The 20,599-nt window shown below is 39.4% G+C and overlaps 1 protein-coding gene across 1 annotated transcript in view; it reads left to right on the top strand.

The window, feature by feature from the left end:
• Positions 1-20,599, top strand: part of LOC112052937 (neural cell adhesion molecule 1-B) — a 287,626-nt gene that overhangs the window by 170,601 nt on the left and 96,426 nt on the right. The window contains exon 4 of the mRNA XM_052891380.1: positions 19,096-19,209. Within this exon, the coding sequence (XP_052747340.1) occupies positions 19,096-19,209 (114 nt within the window). The remainder of the gene's footprint in view (positions 1-19,095; positions 19,210-20,599) is intronic.

Below are 20,599 nucleotides of genomic sequence, written 5' to 3'. Positions count from 1 at the left end.
AAGAGCGACGGCTCAACGTGCTCTCCGAGGATGTAACACCACCAACTTAATACTCATCGTTGTATGCGGTACAGTACTGGAACGCTAGGGTGTCGGTTTTAATTAGCTACAGTTAAAAGATACCACCAGACTTAACTATAACTATTTTAACAAACGATTGCATAATTATTTACTGTATTTAGATAATCAAAACTAAGTTCATGTTAACGTGCTTTTGCAACTTTTCCCGATGCCTCTGTACACGTTCAACCAACAATAGTCTCTGCGAATGAATCATAGTTCGTTACCCAGTTCCTGCACAGAAGTTCCTCCGCTAGTGTGTGATCGGTTCAGCTCCTAACTACAGCACAGCTCGCATGCAGTGATCGATCGCCGCAAGACTGCGGGCCGTTCAATCAACGTCTGCTTAGCGCGCATTCGTTAGAGGGTACGCCGTGTTCATAACATTCACAGCTACTAGTTCCTGTTTACACGATTCTATACTTCGACGCATATTCGAGACTCCTATATCTTATTCTTCAATTTTTGTCAGGGCGGTCATGGTTGTTAAATGAAGAACGACCGCGAGTTAGACAATCGGTCGTTTTGTCTCCCGTACATTCTAGTACATTCGACGAGTAAATAATTGAGAGTAGGTTTTAGTTCAGTTCAGCGCGGTAGTGACTCCTCATTGCGCGATCAAATCTTGATAGATAGATACTTTGATAGAATTACTTGACGAGCACAGTAACAACAATGGTCATTGTAAGAAGCACAGTCGTAAATCAGTGGAAGAGTGCGGATCGGGATCGGCGTCGATAATGTTAGTGCAAAGAGCTCCTGCCCTTCTATAGAAATGCCATGCAAATGCTAATGGCGCGACTGCGCGCGGCGCGTCATAAGCGGCAGCGCCAAATGTCACGGCGACTAACACATTTATCGCACCAACATGCGTACAGGGTTTTACACGCTATTGTTTACAAAGAATAACTTGGTACTCACCATTGAATCTATCTGCTACACCACACAATCCTAACAAATGTCTATCTCCAAAACCGAAGAAACCTAAATAAATGTTGACTCTAAATTGGTAACTTATGCGTTGTTATGGGCTTCATTTGTGATAAAGGTGCTATGTGATTACAGCTGCTCCTTGTGATTGAGCTTATTAGGAAATGTATCAATACGTTTTCGAATCTAAAGGAAGTTTGAATTTGTAGAATGTATTGCTGGTTGGTACACGAGGCTATCGAGTATGATGTAGTAAATGTTTTAGAGAAGAGAAATACCATTTTGTTAGACTGAAACAAAACAAAAGGGTAGGTCCCCGTGAAACCAGCCTGCAAAAGACAGTCGAATAAACCGATGAACAATCGAAAAGGTAAATTTATTCATGATATTATTATTCAAATTGGTTTTTAATTCATCATTTCCACTTTCGACGCTCCCGTATCATAAATATTGCGAAGATCATTAACGTTATCGAGTTGTCCGTAATGAGCGTAATGCCGGTCCGAATCCTCTCCTCCGGAACGTTTCCGATATCAATTCGGATCTCTAAAACAAAGCCATATTCGATTTTTCGTTCGTCCATTGTCCTCTTCCCCTCGGACCGTGACAGAGTATAGACGCATTTCATGTATCATTTGAAACAATAATTAAATATTAAAATATTTTTTTATATAAAATAACAGTGCTTAATAGTAGTGAATATATAAGGAGTGCATAACGAAGCTGCAGTTATTCAAGCAGCCCGATCACCATTTACCACACTCGCACGTAAGTCACTAATAAACACATACACAAAGAAGTTAAAGAGAGATAGCATTTAATGTGTGTCATAAAAACCTTTGGAAAAAAGAGACGACTGTATTACCACGCTTCTGGCATTACATGCAAACGTTATCAATCAAGAGCTCAATGAAAGGTGGACGGAAACGGTCGTTGTATGCAGAATCTCGATGACTGACCAGTTTAAGAGACCTCTACAGTAAGATTCAAATAGTACGAGTATTATGGTCTCCTGGTAATCAGTCTTACAAAGAGCTAAGTATAATGTCGAGCGATCGTGAGTCAGCCCCCGCCTCGCCTCTTCCCCAACGATCACTAAAACAAACGACTTTAACAGACATTGCGCTCGCGCACGGAACCTTTGAACGCACCGTCACAGGTAGTAAACTACAACACGGAGATTCGGCACCGGACTTACCGATGCTTGGACTTAGTACAACTGAACGCAAAAAACGCAAACATGAGTGCACAAATACATATACTCCGTCGGATATTAACGACATGTTCATCGCTTTTACCCGACAACAGGAAAGCCTCTTTAAGGACCTGAAGAACACAATAACTAACATCAAAGAACAAAACGATGAGTTAAAAAAGAGTGTAGACACTATGTCGAGTAAATATGATGAATTTTTGACCCGTATATCGACTTTGGAATCACAACGAAAAAAAGATAAACTAACAATCCATCAGCTAGAAGAAAAACTTGAAAATTATGAGAGAAAGTCGCGTATTACGGGATTGGAAATACGTAACATCCCTAAAAAAAATGGAGAGACTAAGGAAAATATTTGTAATAATATAAAGGATCTTGGAAAAGTTTTAAAAATCAATATAAGCGATTCCGATATTCGAGATGTCTACCGTATTAATGCAAAGGATGGATCAAACCCAATCATTACAGAGTTTTCCAATACCATTATTAAGGAGAAAATAATAAATAAAGTCAAAATCTTCAATAAAACAAAGTCCAAAATGGATAAGCTGAATACCTCTGATCTAAGCTATACTGGACCAAAAAAACCCATATATATCTCAGAGACTTTGACTCATAACGCACAAAAGCTCTTTTATATGGCACGGAACTTTCAAAAAAACCAAAAATACGCTTTTTGCTGGACATCGCGAGGAATAGTGTATCTTCGAAAAGACGAAAAATCTCCACAGATTAAAATTAGTACGGAGGCGGATTTAGAAAAACTTAGATTAACTGCATGACTAGATTTAACACATTTAAAATACCCTATAATTTTCATTATTGGTACATACGAGTATACAACTTTAATTTACATACTTTTACAATTATTTTTTATATTGTCATATCATATACTTATTAACATTTTATTCAATTTTACACATTTTTTACAAATACAATTTTACACATTTTTTACATATATTACCTGGATATTTTGGCCTAAATCACATATATTTCATATTTTTAATAAAGTCAAACGACGACATAAAATACCAAAACACTTAATTTTCAACTCTAATGATTAATAACATTAATGAAATTTTTGATGAAATAGACAACGTGACTGTTTCAAAACAAATATCGTGTGATGTCAAATATTGCCATCGTTATATAAATTCCATGAATGATTTCAATCTTACAACTATCACACAAAATATACGAAGTATTAATTGTAATATGAATTCTTTTGAAGTTTTACTTGCTAGGCTAAAAATAGACCTAGACTTAATAATTTTGACAGAGTGTTGGCTGAAAAATACTTTGTCTCTTCCATCCATAAATGGTTATAATTGTGCATCAACAAAAAATAACTATAACCAAAATGATGGTATAGTATTGTACATTAAAGATAAGATACAAGTCAACATTGAAGAACCACCATTTCAAGATGCTAATTGCCTAGTTGTAAAATTAAAAAATATTGTCATTATTACTATCTACCGTTCGCCGTCTTTTAAGAATATTGATAACTTTTTAAAATCATTGGATACCTTACTTCAAAATATTTCGAACTATAAAAATATAATGATTATCGGAGATATTAACATAGATATTATACCAGATAAAATTGATGCTAATTCAGAAAAATATTTAAATGTAACTGCGTTTCATGTATTACTGCCTGCTCATAACTTAGTAACACGAGATGCTAGTGGAACCTGTCTTGATCATGTATTTCTAAAGACAACGAATCCATCTGTAACTATTGTACCCCAAACCCAAATAACGGACCACAAGCCCGTAATTCTAAATATGCAACTAAAACATCCTGTAGCACAATGCACAACAACCACAATTAAACATATAGATACAGATAAAATATACTCAGATATACTTAACACAGATTTCACACCAGTGTACGATAATCAGGATCCAAGCACTGCGTTAGATTACTTTATAGATAAACTTTCTACTGCCGTTAATAATAATACGAAAATAGCCACACTGTCTAGACGTAAGAAAATAATCAAACCATGGATTACACCTGGACTTCTTAGATGCATAAGGCATAGGGATAATCTGCACAAAAAAGTCAGGCATAGTCCAGATAACGAAATCATTTGTTTAACTTACAAAAGATACAGAAATTTCTGTAATAATATTTTAAAAAAAGTTAAGAGAAACTATGATAAAGAACAAGTAAGCATGGCCAAAAATGATAACAGAAGATTATGGAACGTCCTTAAAAATATAATTAACACTACAAAACAAAAAGGGTATAATAAAGAATTGCTAAATATTAAAAGCACACCACAATCATCGGTTAATGGTATCAATAATTATTTTATAAATGTGGGTAAAAATCTTGCAGAGAGTTTTAACAATGTCGATACGCCTAAGTTGGATGGGGTTTCCGGCAGTCGGCTAAGTTCTTTTGTGCTAATGAATACAGATATGGATGAAGTAAATAGTATCATTATGAGCCTGAAAAACGAATGTACAGTGGGATGGGATGGTATCAGCAATAAAATACTTAAAATTTGTAAGCATCATCTTATACCCCCAATAACATATATTTTTAACTGTTGCCTGCAGAAGGGTATTTTCCCAAAAGCACTAAAAATATCAGAACTACGACCAATTTTTAAAAGTGGTAACAAAAGTAATTTGAATGACTACAGGCCAATCTCCATCTTGCCAGCATTATCAAAAATTTTAGAAAAAATAATAAATACAAGATTAACACAATATGTAGAAAAGAACAATCTTCTATCTAGAAATCAGTTTGGCTTTAGGCACAGGAAATCAACGGAAGATGCTGTACACACGCTGACCAATTATATAGGGACAAATCTGGACAAAGATAAAAAATGTTTGTGCATCTTCTTAGATCTGGCAAAAGCCTTTGATACCGTGTCTATACCTCTCCTACTAAATCGGTTAGAATGCATTGGTATAAGAGGCCTTCAACTGAAACTTTTTGAGAATTATTTAACAAACAGATATCAACGCGTAAAATTAGATTCTTTTGTTAGCAGTGACTTGTTGGTTACTCACGGAGTACCTCAAGGCAGTATACTGGGACCCACTCTTTTTCTTATATATATAGATGCGCTTACTCGTCTTCAATTAGACAAGGGTATGATCATTTCATATGCAGATGATACTGCAATTGCTTTTGCTGCAGATTCCTGGCTTGAAGTATTTAAAGAAGCACAAATAGGTCTAAATGCTGTTACAAAATGGCTGCAAACCAGTAAACTATCATTAAACATTGATAAAACGAAGTATATAACTTTTTCAATGCGACAAACGATTAATTTACCTGATCACCTCCATATTACCGCACATTCATGTCCCCACTCTACAATTAATAGTTGTACATCCTGCAAAATATTAGAAAAAGTCGAACACATTAAATATTTAGGAATAACCATTGATTGTAATTTAAATTTTAAAAAACATATTGTTAATCTTAGGAGCAGACTGTCTAAAATGATTTATATTTTCAAAACTCTTAGGCATGTAGTTGAACCTAAAATACTAAAGCGGATATACCTGACTTTATGCCAATCCATAATCTCTTACTGCATAACTATATGGGGAGGTGCAGACAAAACTACATTAATGAAAATTGAAGTTGCACAACGTGCAATACTCAAGGTTTCCACTTATCGACCATTTCTGTACCCAACCTCACTACTATATAAAAACTGTGAGGTACTCTCAGTGAGAAAACTATATATACTGAGTATTTCATTAAAACAGCATTGTGACCTCATATACAAATCCTCTTATTTGGACAGACGTAGGAAATACACGGTGGCGAAGGCTCCTTTTCCTACAAAAACGTCATTTATAAGAAGATTTTACTGTTTCCAAGGTCCTCACGTATATAACAAAATAAACGCAGTATTAAATGTCTACCCACTAAATAAAAGGAATTGCAAAAAAACTTTAATACCGTATTTATTAAACCTGTCATATGAAGATACTGAAAAGTTACTTACCGTTGAAAAATAAACATACACTACTCATATATCTAAATATATATTTAACTCGGAACTCTCCACTTACTGAAATAAATTACACTTGAATACCCTTGAATACACTTGAATATAGCACAGTAAATCTTTACTCTGTCCATAGCACCGGCCTAAACCAAACACACATTAATCACACATTCGTAAACACGAATACACACACACACACACACACACACACGAACACACACACGAACACACACTACACACGCTACACCCACACACATCAACCCACATACACTTTCTCACTTAAGGCACACTCAACTAACATGTATTTTATTTTATTTTATTTTATTTCCTTCGCTCGTCGTTGTTATTATTATTTGTTTATTTAGTTTTTCCTTTTACTAATATTTAGCTAGTTTTTTATTATTAAGATTTTTATTTTCTCTAATTTTAGATTGTTAATTTTGAATGTTGTAATCATCTATAATGAGGGAAGAGCGATGGAAGTTGCGACACGGTTTATACTAGTGCAACTTCCATCACATTAATTATTTGGATTTACGCATTTAATTTTTTGGATTAAGTATATTAAATAAGCATGTAACTTTTAGTAATAAAGCTATTGTCTATTGTCTATTGTCCCGGCACGTGTCTGGCACGCTAAATGTCTGTAGATATAAACGGACCTTTGGTGCCAGATTTCATAACATTATTTACGAGAGTTAGATGAGTGTCTCTGTATAACATAGCAGTGATAACAGTTATCATTTTCGAGGTTCAACCTTTGTTACAACACAGTTCCTTATCAAGCGCGCAAATACTCGCAAATAACACTAACAGCAAACAACTAAAGTAGCAGATGTTGATCGCTTTATTCCATAAGTAAATACATTATATTTGCGTTGTACCTATAAAAAAAAAAAAAAAAAAAAAAAATTGTCACCCGATCACTCACTTGACTGCTGTCATCCAATGCCGTTTGATTTTAATTTACGGCTCGTTCGGTGCGGCCCTCGCTCCTCCGCGCCGGATTGTGCGTTGGCGTTTGTTGTACTCATGTATTCAAGGTACTCTGCGCTTTACCACTGAATGCAAAATTGGCGATTCGAGTCTCTTGATTGTTTATTATTCTAAACTGAGCTAGATAAATGTTAAGATCATCGTTATTTAGAATCGAGAAATTAACCGAACATTACTCTATCGTAAATTTAATATAACCGTTAGCATGAAATATATTGAACATTTCTGTTAGAAATCAGTATTAACGCATATTCGGCTCACTGTTGAGCTCGAGTCTCCTTTCAGAGTGAGAGGGTTTAAGCCAATAGTCCACCACGCTGGCCCAATGCGGATTGGCAGTCATGACACAAGCAGAGAATTAATAATAAAAAATTCTCTGGTGTGCAGGTTTCCTCACGATGTTTTTCCTTTACCGTTTATTTGACAGACACGTGATGTTTAATTTCTTAAACTGAATCTATATCTGTTGGAAATAGTAATTACTAATTACTCCCTCTAACAAATAATACTTTACACTTACATACGTAGTACGTAGGTAAGTAAAAGTAAAACAATGATACATACAAAACACCAACCGTAATCTCATCCGGCCGAACCGAGCGAGGCTTAAGCGGCTCCTTGTGTTGATATAAATGTGCGCGATCAGCAGTAATGGGAAGATCCCTTAATGCAATTAATCAGCTCGATACAACGCAGGTGATTGCTAACACTTCCGTTCGATTACCGTTAGTCTGTTCCCATACCCGCTTTCCGCCACACGGTGCGTTCGCCTACTTCGTTATTGTTAATAGGGTAAGGTTCTTTTTGGCTCGCACAGTTGCGTCGCTCCCGTGCGCACCCCGCCGCTCCGTGCAGGTTATTTCGGTGGGCCCGTTTAAAGCATAAAGCCCAATTGGGTTTTACATTCGACACAGCGGCTCGTCCAATCTAACTTTAGTCTCTAATTCCGAAGCGAGCCATTGACCGAGCGCAAAAACAGCGAGAACTCATCTGTTCAGCTCGGAGATAAATGGTGTGCACCTCCGGACTATCTTCCTCACTTTATAATATATAGGTTTTTTTACATATGTTGAAATACTGTGTAACGCAGACTGTATTTTCACAGTAGATATAATAAGGTATTTTGTTTGATTTAGTTTGTTAAAAAACTGTTATCTTTTTTATACCTCAGAGCTAAATCACCAGCAAGGAATTTTCGCCTTTGATTTCATTTATTAATATTTATTTTATAGTGTATATGTTTGAAAAAAAATAAAAGTTCGTTCTGTTTGCTTCAGATGTTGACCTGTTGTGGCTTTAGTAAAACTCACTGAATTAAAAATCTCCTTCAATTTTCCAAATTAAAACGACGTTTATCATGAATGTTGTGAGACCATCCTGCTCATAATTACCAGTCGGGCGGCGCGATGGAATTTTCATTAAATTAGCGATCAAGCTCTGGAGGAAGACGCTCCGGCTGATTGAAAGACAACAAAGAGCTAATCAGATCTAGCGCGCCCTCCGCGGGCGGCGCCGCGAGTGCTGGAAGTTGCTAACTCGGCCGGTAAACCGATCCGCGCCGATGACTCGTACACGGACTATTCTAACGAGTTTTACCAATTTTAATTAAATATTTTAAAAAATACAATCGAAACTGTATACTGTTCAAAATATATTCAGTTTTGCAACTTCACTCGCATCTTTCTGCCTGTGGTATTGCTGCTAATTACAATTTAGTCATTTTTGTAGATGAGCAAATGCCTAATGTGTAAAAAATGTCCAATTCAAAAAATGTTACATTAGACATGAACTTTTCAGACTGTGAAACTATATTCGAAAATTATCAGCGGGAAAAAGTGAGGCGTATGTGACTTTAAAAGTAATACACAATTATAAAACCTTTAGCTGTATTTTATGTATTTTATCGAAGCAGGCTTGATGCGGTCGCGCCGAGTGCGAACGGTGCGAACGAAACTTTAAAACTCAAAAAGTCATCGGTCGTATTAATTACAAAACAAACGACCGCACAGCGGGCGCAAAATGGCAATGCATAAATACATGATAAAGTACAATTTATTCATCGCATTCAAATTGGTTTTAATTTTAGCGTCCTCACTTCTGCCATTTTTATTGGAGCCATAAATACACCGGGTGTCATTACCGTTATTGTATTTTCGGTAATGAGTGCCGCCCCGGTGCCGCCCCGCTGCCGCCCCGGCGTTGGCCCGGTGCCGCCCGGTGCGGCCCGGTGCTACCCCGGCCCCCGGTGTAATTGCGCCCCGGACATTCCCGGCATTAATTGGATCGGTCTTTGTAACAAAACCGTATTCGATTGCGTCGCGCTCTTTTATTGAAACTCAATCACTCATCATCCTGTCTCCTATCCTATTCGATATATTTTACTTCCTAGCTCACTTATTTGCCTCTTAGACACCATTAAACATTATAGACGGTAGCTCTTTCTATTGCAACTAAGATGAAAACAAAACTTTATATGTTTATTTTGATTCATAAAATTGTTCCATACACTGTTAATTGTGTAATAAGTTGCAGACGAATCAATGGAAATAGTACATGTTTCTGTCAATTAAATCTAAAAAGTTACCATTGGAATATACAATCCATTCTTCACACGACACCTGTGACACTGGCGGTAAATCCCCGCGATGCTGCTGCAGCTAGTCTCGAGGACGATCTGCGATCTGTGGTTGCAAAAAACGACCATGAAATAGCACTTAGATATTTTATATTCTAAGCTGAGTTTGTAAGAGTTTTAGTGTTTGCAGTGCTACCTAGAACATCTACCTATTTCAAAAATTGACTTACCGGCACCAACAAATCCTATGTAGAAATTCACCTTTATTCTGTTAGAAAACTTTTCTAGAGCCATTCTTAATCATTATCGTTATAAATTAAATAAAAACAAGCAATTACCGATAGCTTGATACTACCATGATATCATTGTACTTTCATTTATTCAGGAATTTATTTTAAAGCCGTGGGAAATTCAACCTAACTACTGTTGTCCGAGAGCTTAATTTCCAGGAAATTATTATAAAAAACATTTCCTTAATTAGTAGCCTGCAAGAATTCGTTTCTATAGGGATAAGGATAATAAGGCCGCTAATTGAAACAAAATTATTTTGTTAAAATCTTTTGTTTTTCCAGTTCATAATTAATTTACTACTTTACTTATTAGAAAGTAATCTTGTTTGTATAAAGCCGGAACGTACAGTAGGTATACAACACATTAAATCTTATCCATCCTAAACAGGCAACCCAAATACAAATCAATCCTTCCGGAATGACCCAAGTGATTTTGAATTAAATCCAAAATGATCTTTTTTTGAAAGAGAAAGCCAAATGTTCATTAAAACTTATAACTAATACTAAAGCCATACTCGACCAGCGAGCGATAAATGAGGGTATATGAGGATAAATCGTTAAATTATAACAGTAATGTCATATTGAATAAAATTTTATTAGAAAAAAAATATATAATTTTAAAAATATATAAGTTTTGAAATGACGTGCTACTTTTACTTTTTAATTTGTTTGTTGTAAACAGTGCACATAGAATTTGACTTTAGTATATTTATATATTTATTTGACCGATGGTTTGACCTGCTTGCTTGCACGGTTTTTATTCAGATATAATAATAATAATAATAAATAAAGCCGTGTGGCACCGGCAGAGCAGAATGTTGCCACCCCTACCTATCCCGAGGGTGTCGTAAGAGGCGACTAAGGGTCATCGGAGAACCAACTAACATCTTCTGGTTCTCCGCAGAGCTAGCTGGCTCGTAAAATACTAGCCTCCTCGGGGACATGAGTGGACCCCGAGTGATGTAATCACCACTCACCCCTCCCCCTAAATATGATGATGGATAATAATGATGCGCGTATAGGGCCGCTACCTGGGGGTCGCCAGGGCGCGTCTGGGGCTGGCGCTGGACGTGGCAGCATGCGAGCCGCCAGCCAAACTCGTCGACCGGCACTACCACCTGACCAGTCGGCACATCCATCATCTCCACCAGAGGGCTTGGCTCTGACAGGATCCATTAGGGCCCAATCTTCAGAGCCCGCCGCTGGTGGCGTACGGCGCATGAAATGGACATGCGACATGAACAAAAATGTCATGCGCGCGTACTACAGGGCTACAGGGGGAGAAACTGGACGGACTGGCTACCGAGCAGCAATGTATCGCGAGTTCTTGCTGCTTGAGCCGCACTTAACTGTCACGGAACAGAACCTAGCAGACCGAGCTCGGTTTATTCAGCGTTCTAACATCTTCAACGCGACCGAGCTCGAACGATTTCGACGTGAGGCTGTTCCCGAAGTGCCAACCTCTTCTGCAAAGCAAATCGTCTCACCGGCGGCGCCTGACCGCGAAGAGACTGAACCTATGTCCCAAGATTTGCATGCAGAGGAGGAGGACACTGAGGGAACCGTCTCCCTTGATTTAGAGCGGATGAGAAGGATCCTAGAAGAGACGATTGCTGAAATCCGTAATGCTCCTCTAGAGAATCGTCCGCGGCTCTCCCGTATTGCGCTAAATATAGCGACGCGGGATGTCATTGAGGCTGTCAACAAAATGCTGCCCCAACATCTGGTGGGCAGCATTGGTCTGGATGATACGGCTTCTATCCTTTTCGGAGCAGCCCTAGCCGTCCACCGTTTCATTGGTATCAAAACCAAGGAACCTGGACGCCCGGGGCGTTCTGCTAATAACATCAGAGCAGAACCAGCCTGGAAGAGAAGGATAGAACGCCGTATCACCCTTGCCAGAGGCCTCATTGGCAGACTGCTATGCTTCAGGTCGGGTAATAGAAGGCCAAGGATTGTGCGCTCCGTAAGTATAGCCTTTAATGGGCTGGGGGTTAGGCTGGATCAGCCAGACCTAACCCAAAAACTGACGGAGCGCATCGACGACCTGAAGCAGAAAATCGCTGCATGGGGGAACCGCATACGACGATACTCAGAAAGAGTTGAGCGATTTCAGCAAAATCGTCTTTTCTCGAGTGATCAGAAAAGGTTCTACAACAGATTGGAGTGTCCTGCAGTCTGTTCTACCTCTCCACAGCCGAATCCGGCCGACCTTATCGCCTTCTGGCGAAATATATGGTCCAGAGAGGTAGAGCACGATGAGGGCCCTTGGATTACGGCGATAGAGGAGACATGTGCCGCAATTAGGCCGATGAACCCAGTCGCCATCTCTACGGAGGATGTAGTTGGTGCAGTAAGGAGGGCTGCGAACTGGAAAAGTCCGGGGCCCGACGGACTGCATCACTACTGGCTGAAGGCGTTCTCGGCTTGCCATGACACCTTGGCTCGCCAATTCCAAGACGCTCTCGAGCAAGGGATGCTCCCGAACCTTTTCACCACCGGGATCACTCATTTAGCTCCAAAGACCACAGACACCGTAGATCCGGCAAAATACCGCCCCATCACGTGTCTTACTACCATTTATAAGACACTGACATCCGTTCTGAGCTCTAAGATAACTCGTCATATAGACGAGAATAACATCATGTCTGGGGCTCAGAACGGATGTCGGGGTGGTAGTCGTGGTACTAAGGAGCTCCTTCTCATCGACTCCGTCGCGGGCCAATTGGTCAAGCGCAACCGCCGGAATTTTGCCGCAGCCTGGATTGACTACAAAAAGGCATTCGACTCGGTGCCTCATTCATGGCTGTTGAGGGTCCTTGAGCTGTACAAAATCGATGGTACAGTTCAAGACTTCCTCCGGTCATGTATGGAGCAATGGAGCACGATCCTTTGTCTCCATGGCGAGCGGCTGGCGGCTGCCGATGACCGGATCAGGATACGCCGGGGTATCTTCCAGGGTGACTGTCTGAGTCCACTATGGTTTTGCTTGGCCTTGAATCCTCTCAGTACATTACTGGAGAGTTCGGGGACAGGCTTTCAGTTTCGGAGAGGAGGAACAAAAGTGCCTCACCTTCTCTACATGGACGACCTCAAACTGCTAGCGCCCAATGCTACCCGACTGCAGGAATTACTGAATCTCACCACGGGGTTCAGTAATTCTATCAGGATGGAGCTGGGACTAGACAAGTGTGCGGTCTTGCATGTGGAGAGGGGTCAGGTCACTCACACGGTCGGGATTAATCCTGACCTGCCTAACATCAAGACCCTTTCTGAAACTGAATCTTACCGGTATCTGGGCATGTCACAATCCATAGGGGTGCAAGAGGCGGACATGAAACAGTCAGTTTGCGAGGGTTTTTATCGACGTCTGACAAAGATCTGTAAAAGTTATTTGTCGGGCGCCAATAAGATTCGAGCTTATAACGGCTGGGTCATGCCTGTTCTCATGTACACCTTTGGCGTGCTCAGATGGACTCAGACCGAATTAGACGTCCTGGATAGAAGGGTCCGCACGACTATGACACTCTATCGTATGCATCACCCAAAATCGTCTGTCATGAGATTGTATGTCCCCCGAAAGGGTGGTGGTCGAGGCCTACTTAGCGCCAAGACCATGCACAATCGGGAGATATGCAGCCTCAGGACCTACTTCGAGACGAAAAGGGAGTCCCCGATGCATACAGAAGTCATAGCATGTGATAAAGGACTCACCCCGCTGTCCTTGGCCAACAGCGAATGGCAAAAACCAGTGGTACAGAGCATCTCTGACCGGGAGACCGTATGGAAGGGGAAGGAGCTGCACGGACGCTTTTTTAAGGCTCTTCATGAGCCCCATGTCAGTAAAAAAGCGTCTGTGCAGTGGCTGCGCTTCGGTGACCTCTTTGGGGAAACCGAAGGGTTTGTCTTTGCGATACAAGATCAGGTGGTAAAGACGCGGAACTACCGAAAGTACATTCTGAAGGATGGCACTCACGACATCTGTCGAGCCTGTCGCCATCCCGGCGAGTCACTCAGACATGTGCTTTCGGGTTGTTCAGCTCTTGCCAACACTGAGTATCTGCACAGACACAACCAAGCAGCCAAAATCCTTCACCAAGAGCTTGCTCTGACGTACGGTCTCCTGGACCAGAGGTTGCCTTATTACAAGTACACACCGGTGCCAGTGCTTGAACGCGACGGAGTCCGGCTCTATTGGGACCGGTCCATTATCACGGACAGGACTATTCTTGCGAATAAGCCTGACATCGTGGTGTTGGACCGGGCACAGTCGAGGGTGTTTTTAGTGGACATCACAATTCCATATGACGAGAACCTTGTGAGAGCTGAGACAGAGAAAAAACGTAAATATCTAGATCTGGCTCACGAGGTTACCGCCATGTGGCATGTGGAGTCCACTGAAATCATCCCAATCGTCATATCTGCCAATGGTTTGATCCCAGTCAGCCTCGCTCACCATTTAAGGCGGCTGGGGTTCCGTGGCAGTTCGCTCGCAGGCAAGATGCAAAAAGCGGTCTTGCTGGACTCGGCTAGGATAGTCCGCCGGTTTCTTCACCTGTCGCCCTGACCCCCGGCCGTTTGGTCTCCCTGCCGGGGTGAATCCTCCGCCCGGTGCATATATGTATTTATGTAGCGTATATTTATGTTTATTTATTTTGCGTATTTAAGTAAGTTTATTTATTTTCCTTTTGGCCTTATATATATGTTTATGTTGTACCGGGCGTGAGAGTAAAATGTATCAAAATAATAATAATAATAATAATTTATTTATTCATGAGAAAGTACAGAAGGTTTACAGAACTTGCTATAGACATACATACTTTCTACCTTGACAGGTGTATGAATATTATAAAATAATATTATACTAACTAATAATTCCAAAATTCCAATAATTAAATATTCAATCGGTGAACATGGTATAAATAAATAAAAAAAAAAAATACAAGTACAATTAGCATAATTTGACGAAGCATTCTTAACATCAAATATAAATAATTAATATACTATCAGAATCCATTAAAATTAAACAATGTCAATATAAATGCTATGTCAGGTGTAATGCAACATTAAATCAATCAATGTCATATAATTAAAAAAAATGAAGTCAAAAATTAAAAATTAATGTCAGAAATTAAAATTAAAATTGTCAATAATTTATAAGAAAATCATAACTGATTATATTTATTGTTGCATTCAGAGTTTGTCATTTAAAAAGTCTTTTACACAGTAATAATTTTTATATAATAATAATTTCAATAAATATTTTTTAAAAGACAAAAATGACATGTCGTAACTGTGCGGTGGCAACTTATTATAAATACGTATAGCTGAGCAATACACATTATCCCTATACAAGGCCAAGTGTTGGTAGGGTACACATAATTTATTTTTGAGCCTTGATTCTGGGTTTAATTCTGATTTAAACTTGAAATATTCGGGATTCTTTTTTATTAAAATGCAGATTTCAAATATATACAAACATGGAAGTGGTAGAATTTTTAGCTTCTTAAACAAAGGCTTGCAGCTATCCGTCCAATCAGCATTACATATAGCCCTAATGCAACGTTTCTGTGCCTTAAATGCTAGATGCGCTTCAGTTGAATTACCCCAAAGTATCAATCCGTATCTTAATAAGGAAGAGGCGTAACCATGATATGCTAGAATTGCTGCATCCACAGATACAACTTGCCTTATGCGTCTTAAGGCATATACATATTTGTCAATTTTTAGAATAAGTTGTTGAATATGAGCCTTCCAATTACAAAACTTATCTAATGTAATACCTAGAAATTTATTTTCATCCACTTCCTGAATGCATATATATATGTAGACAAATAACATAAATCAAAAAATGTTTTGCTAAACATTTATGTAAAAACTGTACAAGTTCTGCATGCATCTGTGAACGTCATCATACTCGTGCATACTACAACTAAACATTTTTTTTTTTTTTTTATTCTTTACAAGTTAGCCCTTGACTACAATCACACCTGATGGTAAGTGATGATGCAGTCTAAGATGGAAGCGGGCTAACTTGTTATGAGGAGGATGAAAATCTACACTCCTTTCGGTTGCTACACGACATCGTACCGAAACGCTAAATCGCTTGGCGATACGTCTTTGTCGGTAGGGTGGTAACTAGCCACGGCCGAAGCCTCCCACCAGCCAGACCTGGACCAATTAAGAAAACCTCAATCGGCCCAGCCGGGGATCGAACCCAGGACCTCCGTCTTGTAAATCCACCGCGCATACCACTGCGCCACGGAGGCCGTCAAAACCTTCATAGTGCAAGTGATCTTCGGCTTTGTTCGCATTTAATATTAAATTTCAAACTTAACTCGGTTTTGCAAAAAGCTCTTTGAAATGTGTTGGAATTCTTATTAACCCTGTTAGAATTCAGCGCGCGGCGCGGCGATTGATTCTCGCGGAGTTTTGAACTTTAAACCGAGCGCCCATCGAACACGAGCAAGCGTCGCGGGAGATTTGATTATCTTAGATGTTGACCTTCCGTCAACTGGAATATTCTAGTAGGGGTGAGGGGTAGGCTTCGTTTATTTAATGCAAATTATATCGCTTTGCTCAACGAGTTGCGCCGCTCAAACAGCAATGGGGTCTAGCTCGGCAAACACTAACCATCATGTACTTAATAGCCACTCAAAACTCATTTTGATTACGAGTCACTCGTGACCAAAGTCCATAGAAACATAAGACGTAAATAATAAATATACCAAGAGAATATTATATTATGTACAGAGTAGTTGTGAGATCAACCATTTATATTCCGAGTTTCACGCTAGAAAATTGCACGTTTATACTTATCAACAGATCTAAGTATGACGCAAATCAATCTTATAGTTTGTTTGTTGTGTTTGTTTGTTAGTTACTCCGCTCAGGGATTCGATTCTTGTTCTTTATACTCGTCGATGTAATATTGGCCTGTAACAAGTTATAATACAATTTGAACTTTATTTTTATGGGATGCCAAAAATAAAATAAAATGTAAATAATGCCAATAACAACGACGTTGCCATGGAAACGAGCGATGTCCCATCGCTGTAACTACACAGAATGCAGGGGCTGATCACACCGAGAGCGCGCTTTGCTAATGTGTATGAATCACAACAGTCTATTTCAACTCACTGCAGGCTCACTGCAGAGCTAGGCGTTTCTTTAAAGTAGAAGGGATTTGGAGCTTTGAGCTACTTAATTAAGGAGATACCTAAGAGGTGTTAAATCCCTGACAAAAGCAAACTTAGTGCCATATATGTTGGAAAACAAGAAACCCTGGGCTAAGGGTATGAAAATGCTATAAGAATATTGTGGGACGACGCGTGAAAGACGAATGGGAATCGCCAGAAAGCAAATATCCACCCCCTTCCTGAAGTAAACCACGTATACTGCGGTACCAGGAAGGATAGGAGGAGATGATATAAAAAAAAGTAAGGAGCTTGTAAGTTGCTACTTACTATTCCTACGCGTGTACATAAACCATATGTAAATAATAAGTAAGAGCGTCGTTGCACTTTGATTTTATACTATTTTATAATGTAAAATCGTTGCCCACGAAACTAAAAAGCGAAAAATAACATTATAATGTTTTCTACATACCATAGGTTTAAGGGTGGACGAAATCACGGCATATTAGATAAAGAAATTGGGAAACTTGCCCATTTTGGCAATGATTAAGATTTCGATGCCATTAAATTAAAGTTACGTCCGAAATAGATTAATTACATTGGGGATCTTCCGATATATTAGTTGTCCACAGCGAGCACAAACCAATCAGCTGCAGATTAGTCTGATTACAGCGCTGCTGGACTGGTTCAAATTATAATTAATCAGTCGCGGCTGTGCTCGGACTCTATTTGTGTTGGCGCCACTGTACACCGTACGGTACACCGTACTGTACACTGTACACCGTACGGTACACAACAGCGGTTCAATTAAACATGCAACATTATATTAAACATCTGCCTCATTAATTCACATAGCCTATGCGACGAATTTTGAGATCCTGGGGCAGGTTTTATAGTATTGAGTTTTCTTCCAAAAATAACAGAAGTTGGTTTTGTTGTATCCCCGTGCCTTGGTCGTTTAGCTGATGTTCTCGATCATTATAACTAATATATGATAGTGATCGTTACAAAATTAAGCATTATCACTCTGATGAAGAGAGGTACGCTCCTGTAGGCCATATAACATAATTTTTAACCAGACTTAAAACATATTTTGGAGCTTAGTAACTATGTAGCTTTAAATTAATTAAATTAGTACACGGAGAATCGAACGAAGGTGGTTCTTATAGCATTTAAACAACATTAATTAAATTATTTATTCAAGAGCACATCTAAGAATACGAAAAAGGTACTAAACACACGGGAGTAATCACTTACGAGTAGAATAAAGTGCCTCACAATAGTGGTCGTGACAATAGTGCAAAGGACAGGAACCAGCCAGCATCGTCGATATTTTTAAGTTACTAAGATAAACACTGTTAGTTATTAATGCATTACTTTTACGAAACTTAGAAAAAATTCGCGAATTGGGAAGGTGTAAACTCTTCCCGACTCAAACTGTAACTTTGTTTGTTTCGCATCTGGCCGACTCCGGGCGCAAAATTCGAGTTTTCCCTCGCCCGGCGCTGAGTGGCGCAGTTTTGTTTTAACTACTTTCCCCCGAGCCGCTCCGTTACGGATATTTTTCTAACCACAAACTAGTTGTTGCAAAACTTTAAGTCACTTTGGGCTTTGTTTTTCAATCGACGTAGTGAATTATTTAACACTAGTATACTGTTACTGTGTACGTTAAGCCATACCATTCTAAGAATGCGTCAAAAAATGTGCATCCCTTTACTCGTCAGCCTGAGGCAGTTCAGCTTTAAGTACACGTACGAGCCTGTCACCGGCAGCTGTGCCCAAAGCACGGCAATGCTCGTTGCTGGCAGGCATAGACATGGCAGTAACTCTGCTACCAGCTCTGCGTATCCAGTGTCAAGTAGGTACTGCAGTGAGAGTAATCCCGGACACTTGGTTGCAGTGCCTCCCGAGAAGCCGGTGGTGGTGGACCGCTGGGGCCGGGTCATCAACGCCACCACGCTGGGCCCGCACGAGGAGGGCGACGACGTGCTGCTCACCTGCAGGGTGCTTGGAGGTAATCACTTCATGACATATTCTATTTTTGATGTGACAGAATTTAATGAAGAAAATACACTTTATTACACCTACAGTGTACACGATATTAAGAAAAAAAATCGATAACAAATCCAGAACAGGCAGTACATCCACGCATCCGCCAACAGTACTCGTAATTTTTAAAAATAATCAAAGGTCATGCCCTCTAGCCAGAAAAATATACAGTTGCCTATGATAACACTAAAATACACTTAATTTATTTACCAAGTACAAATATAACAGCGTTCGGTGATTCTTTAAACAAAGAATGAGGAAACCCGTCGCCGGCGGCCCGCGGCGGCCCGCGGCGGCCCGCGGCGGCTCCGGACACTGAAACGCTTTCAGCTACGAAACATTCAACTCACCGACAACTTACACTCTTTGGACTTAAGATACATATTTTGTAAGAATATAATTATAACGCTGTTTACACACTGTAAAATGAGGTAAAGCGAAATTCTTGACTTTAAAAGTCCGAAATGAAAATTATATCAGATCTAATAACATTTTTATCTCAACTATAGAAGTTTAATAGGTATAAAAAACTATTTAAGAATTTAGAATCATCATGTCAAACTGAATGTGTAGAAATAATAATAATTGAGCTAAGTAAGACTCGAAGGAAAATTTAGTGTAAAAATCATACTGATATTTACCGAGCTTAACAAATGGTTCAAGAATAACACTCTTATACTCTTACCTTGTTAATTAAAGGAAAGCTTGTAAAATCAATTGAAACGTCACGAACAATGTAACAGAACAATTTAATAACGTCTCGTCCAACGACCGAGAGACACTCGAGACGAGCGAGGGGCTCTTATCTCTACAAAAATACATTTTTCAAAAATTACACCGCTCCGATTAGACGAATCAAATCAGGAGAGACTTTATCTGATCATAGCGAAGTGCTCCAGATTGGGCTCTGCGGGGCGCTACATTTGCATAATCGAGAAATTGATTGAAGCGTATCTCACTAAAAACATTGAAAAAAAGATTCAATGCCGCCAGGGCAGATGCCTTTCTAATGATGGGGGCTTAGTTGGGGCTGTGTTGGGGCACTTTTTAAGGAACGCCTGTTGCGCGAGCCCTTGTTTGAAGCCTCCGAAGCGTCGGGGCTTAATATACTCGCTCAATTTGAGGATTACGTGATCAACATTTTTTTTTATTTTTGTAATAATTTATTCAATAAATTATACCTACGTACTCGTGACACGTGACATTTACGATTTGCAACACCTATCACCTATTTCAATGACTTTAGTGAGATACCTGCTTGACTTGTAAGATGTGGCATGGAAGTTCTCGTATCTCTATCTAAGTAGACAAAACTGTACGTGTCCACTTATTGTAACTTGATGCGGTATCATACC

Source organism: Bicyclus anynana, chromosome 3, assembly GCF_947172395.1.
Source record: "Bicyclus anynana chromosome 3, ilBicAnyn1.1, whole genome shotgun sequence".
NCBI classification, from domain to species: Eukaryota; Metazoa; Arthropoda; class Insecta; order Lepidoptera; family Nymphalidae; genus Bicyclus; species Bicyclus anynana.
This window is presented reverse-complemented; position numbering and strand designations above follow the sequence as displayed.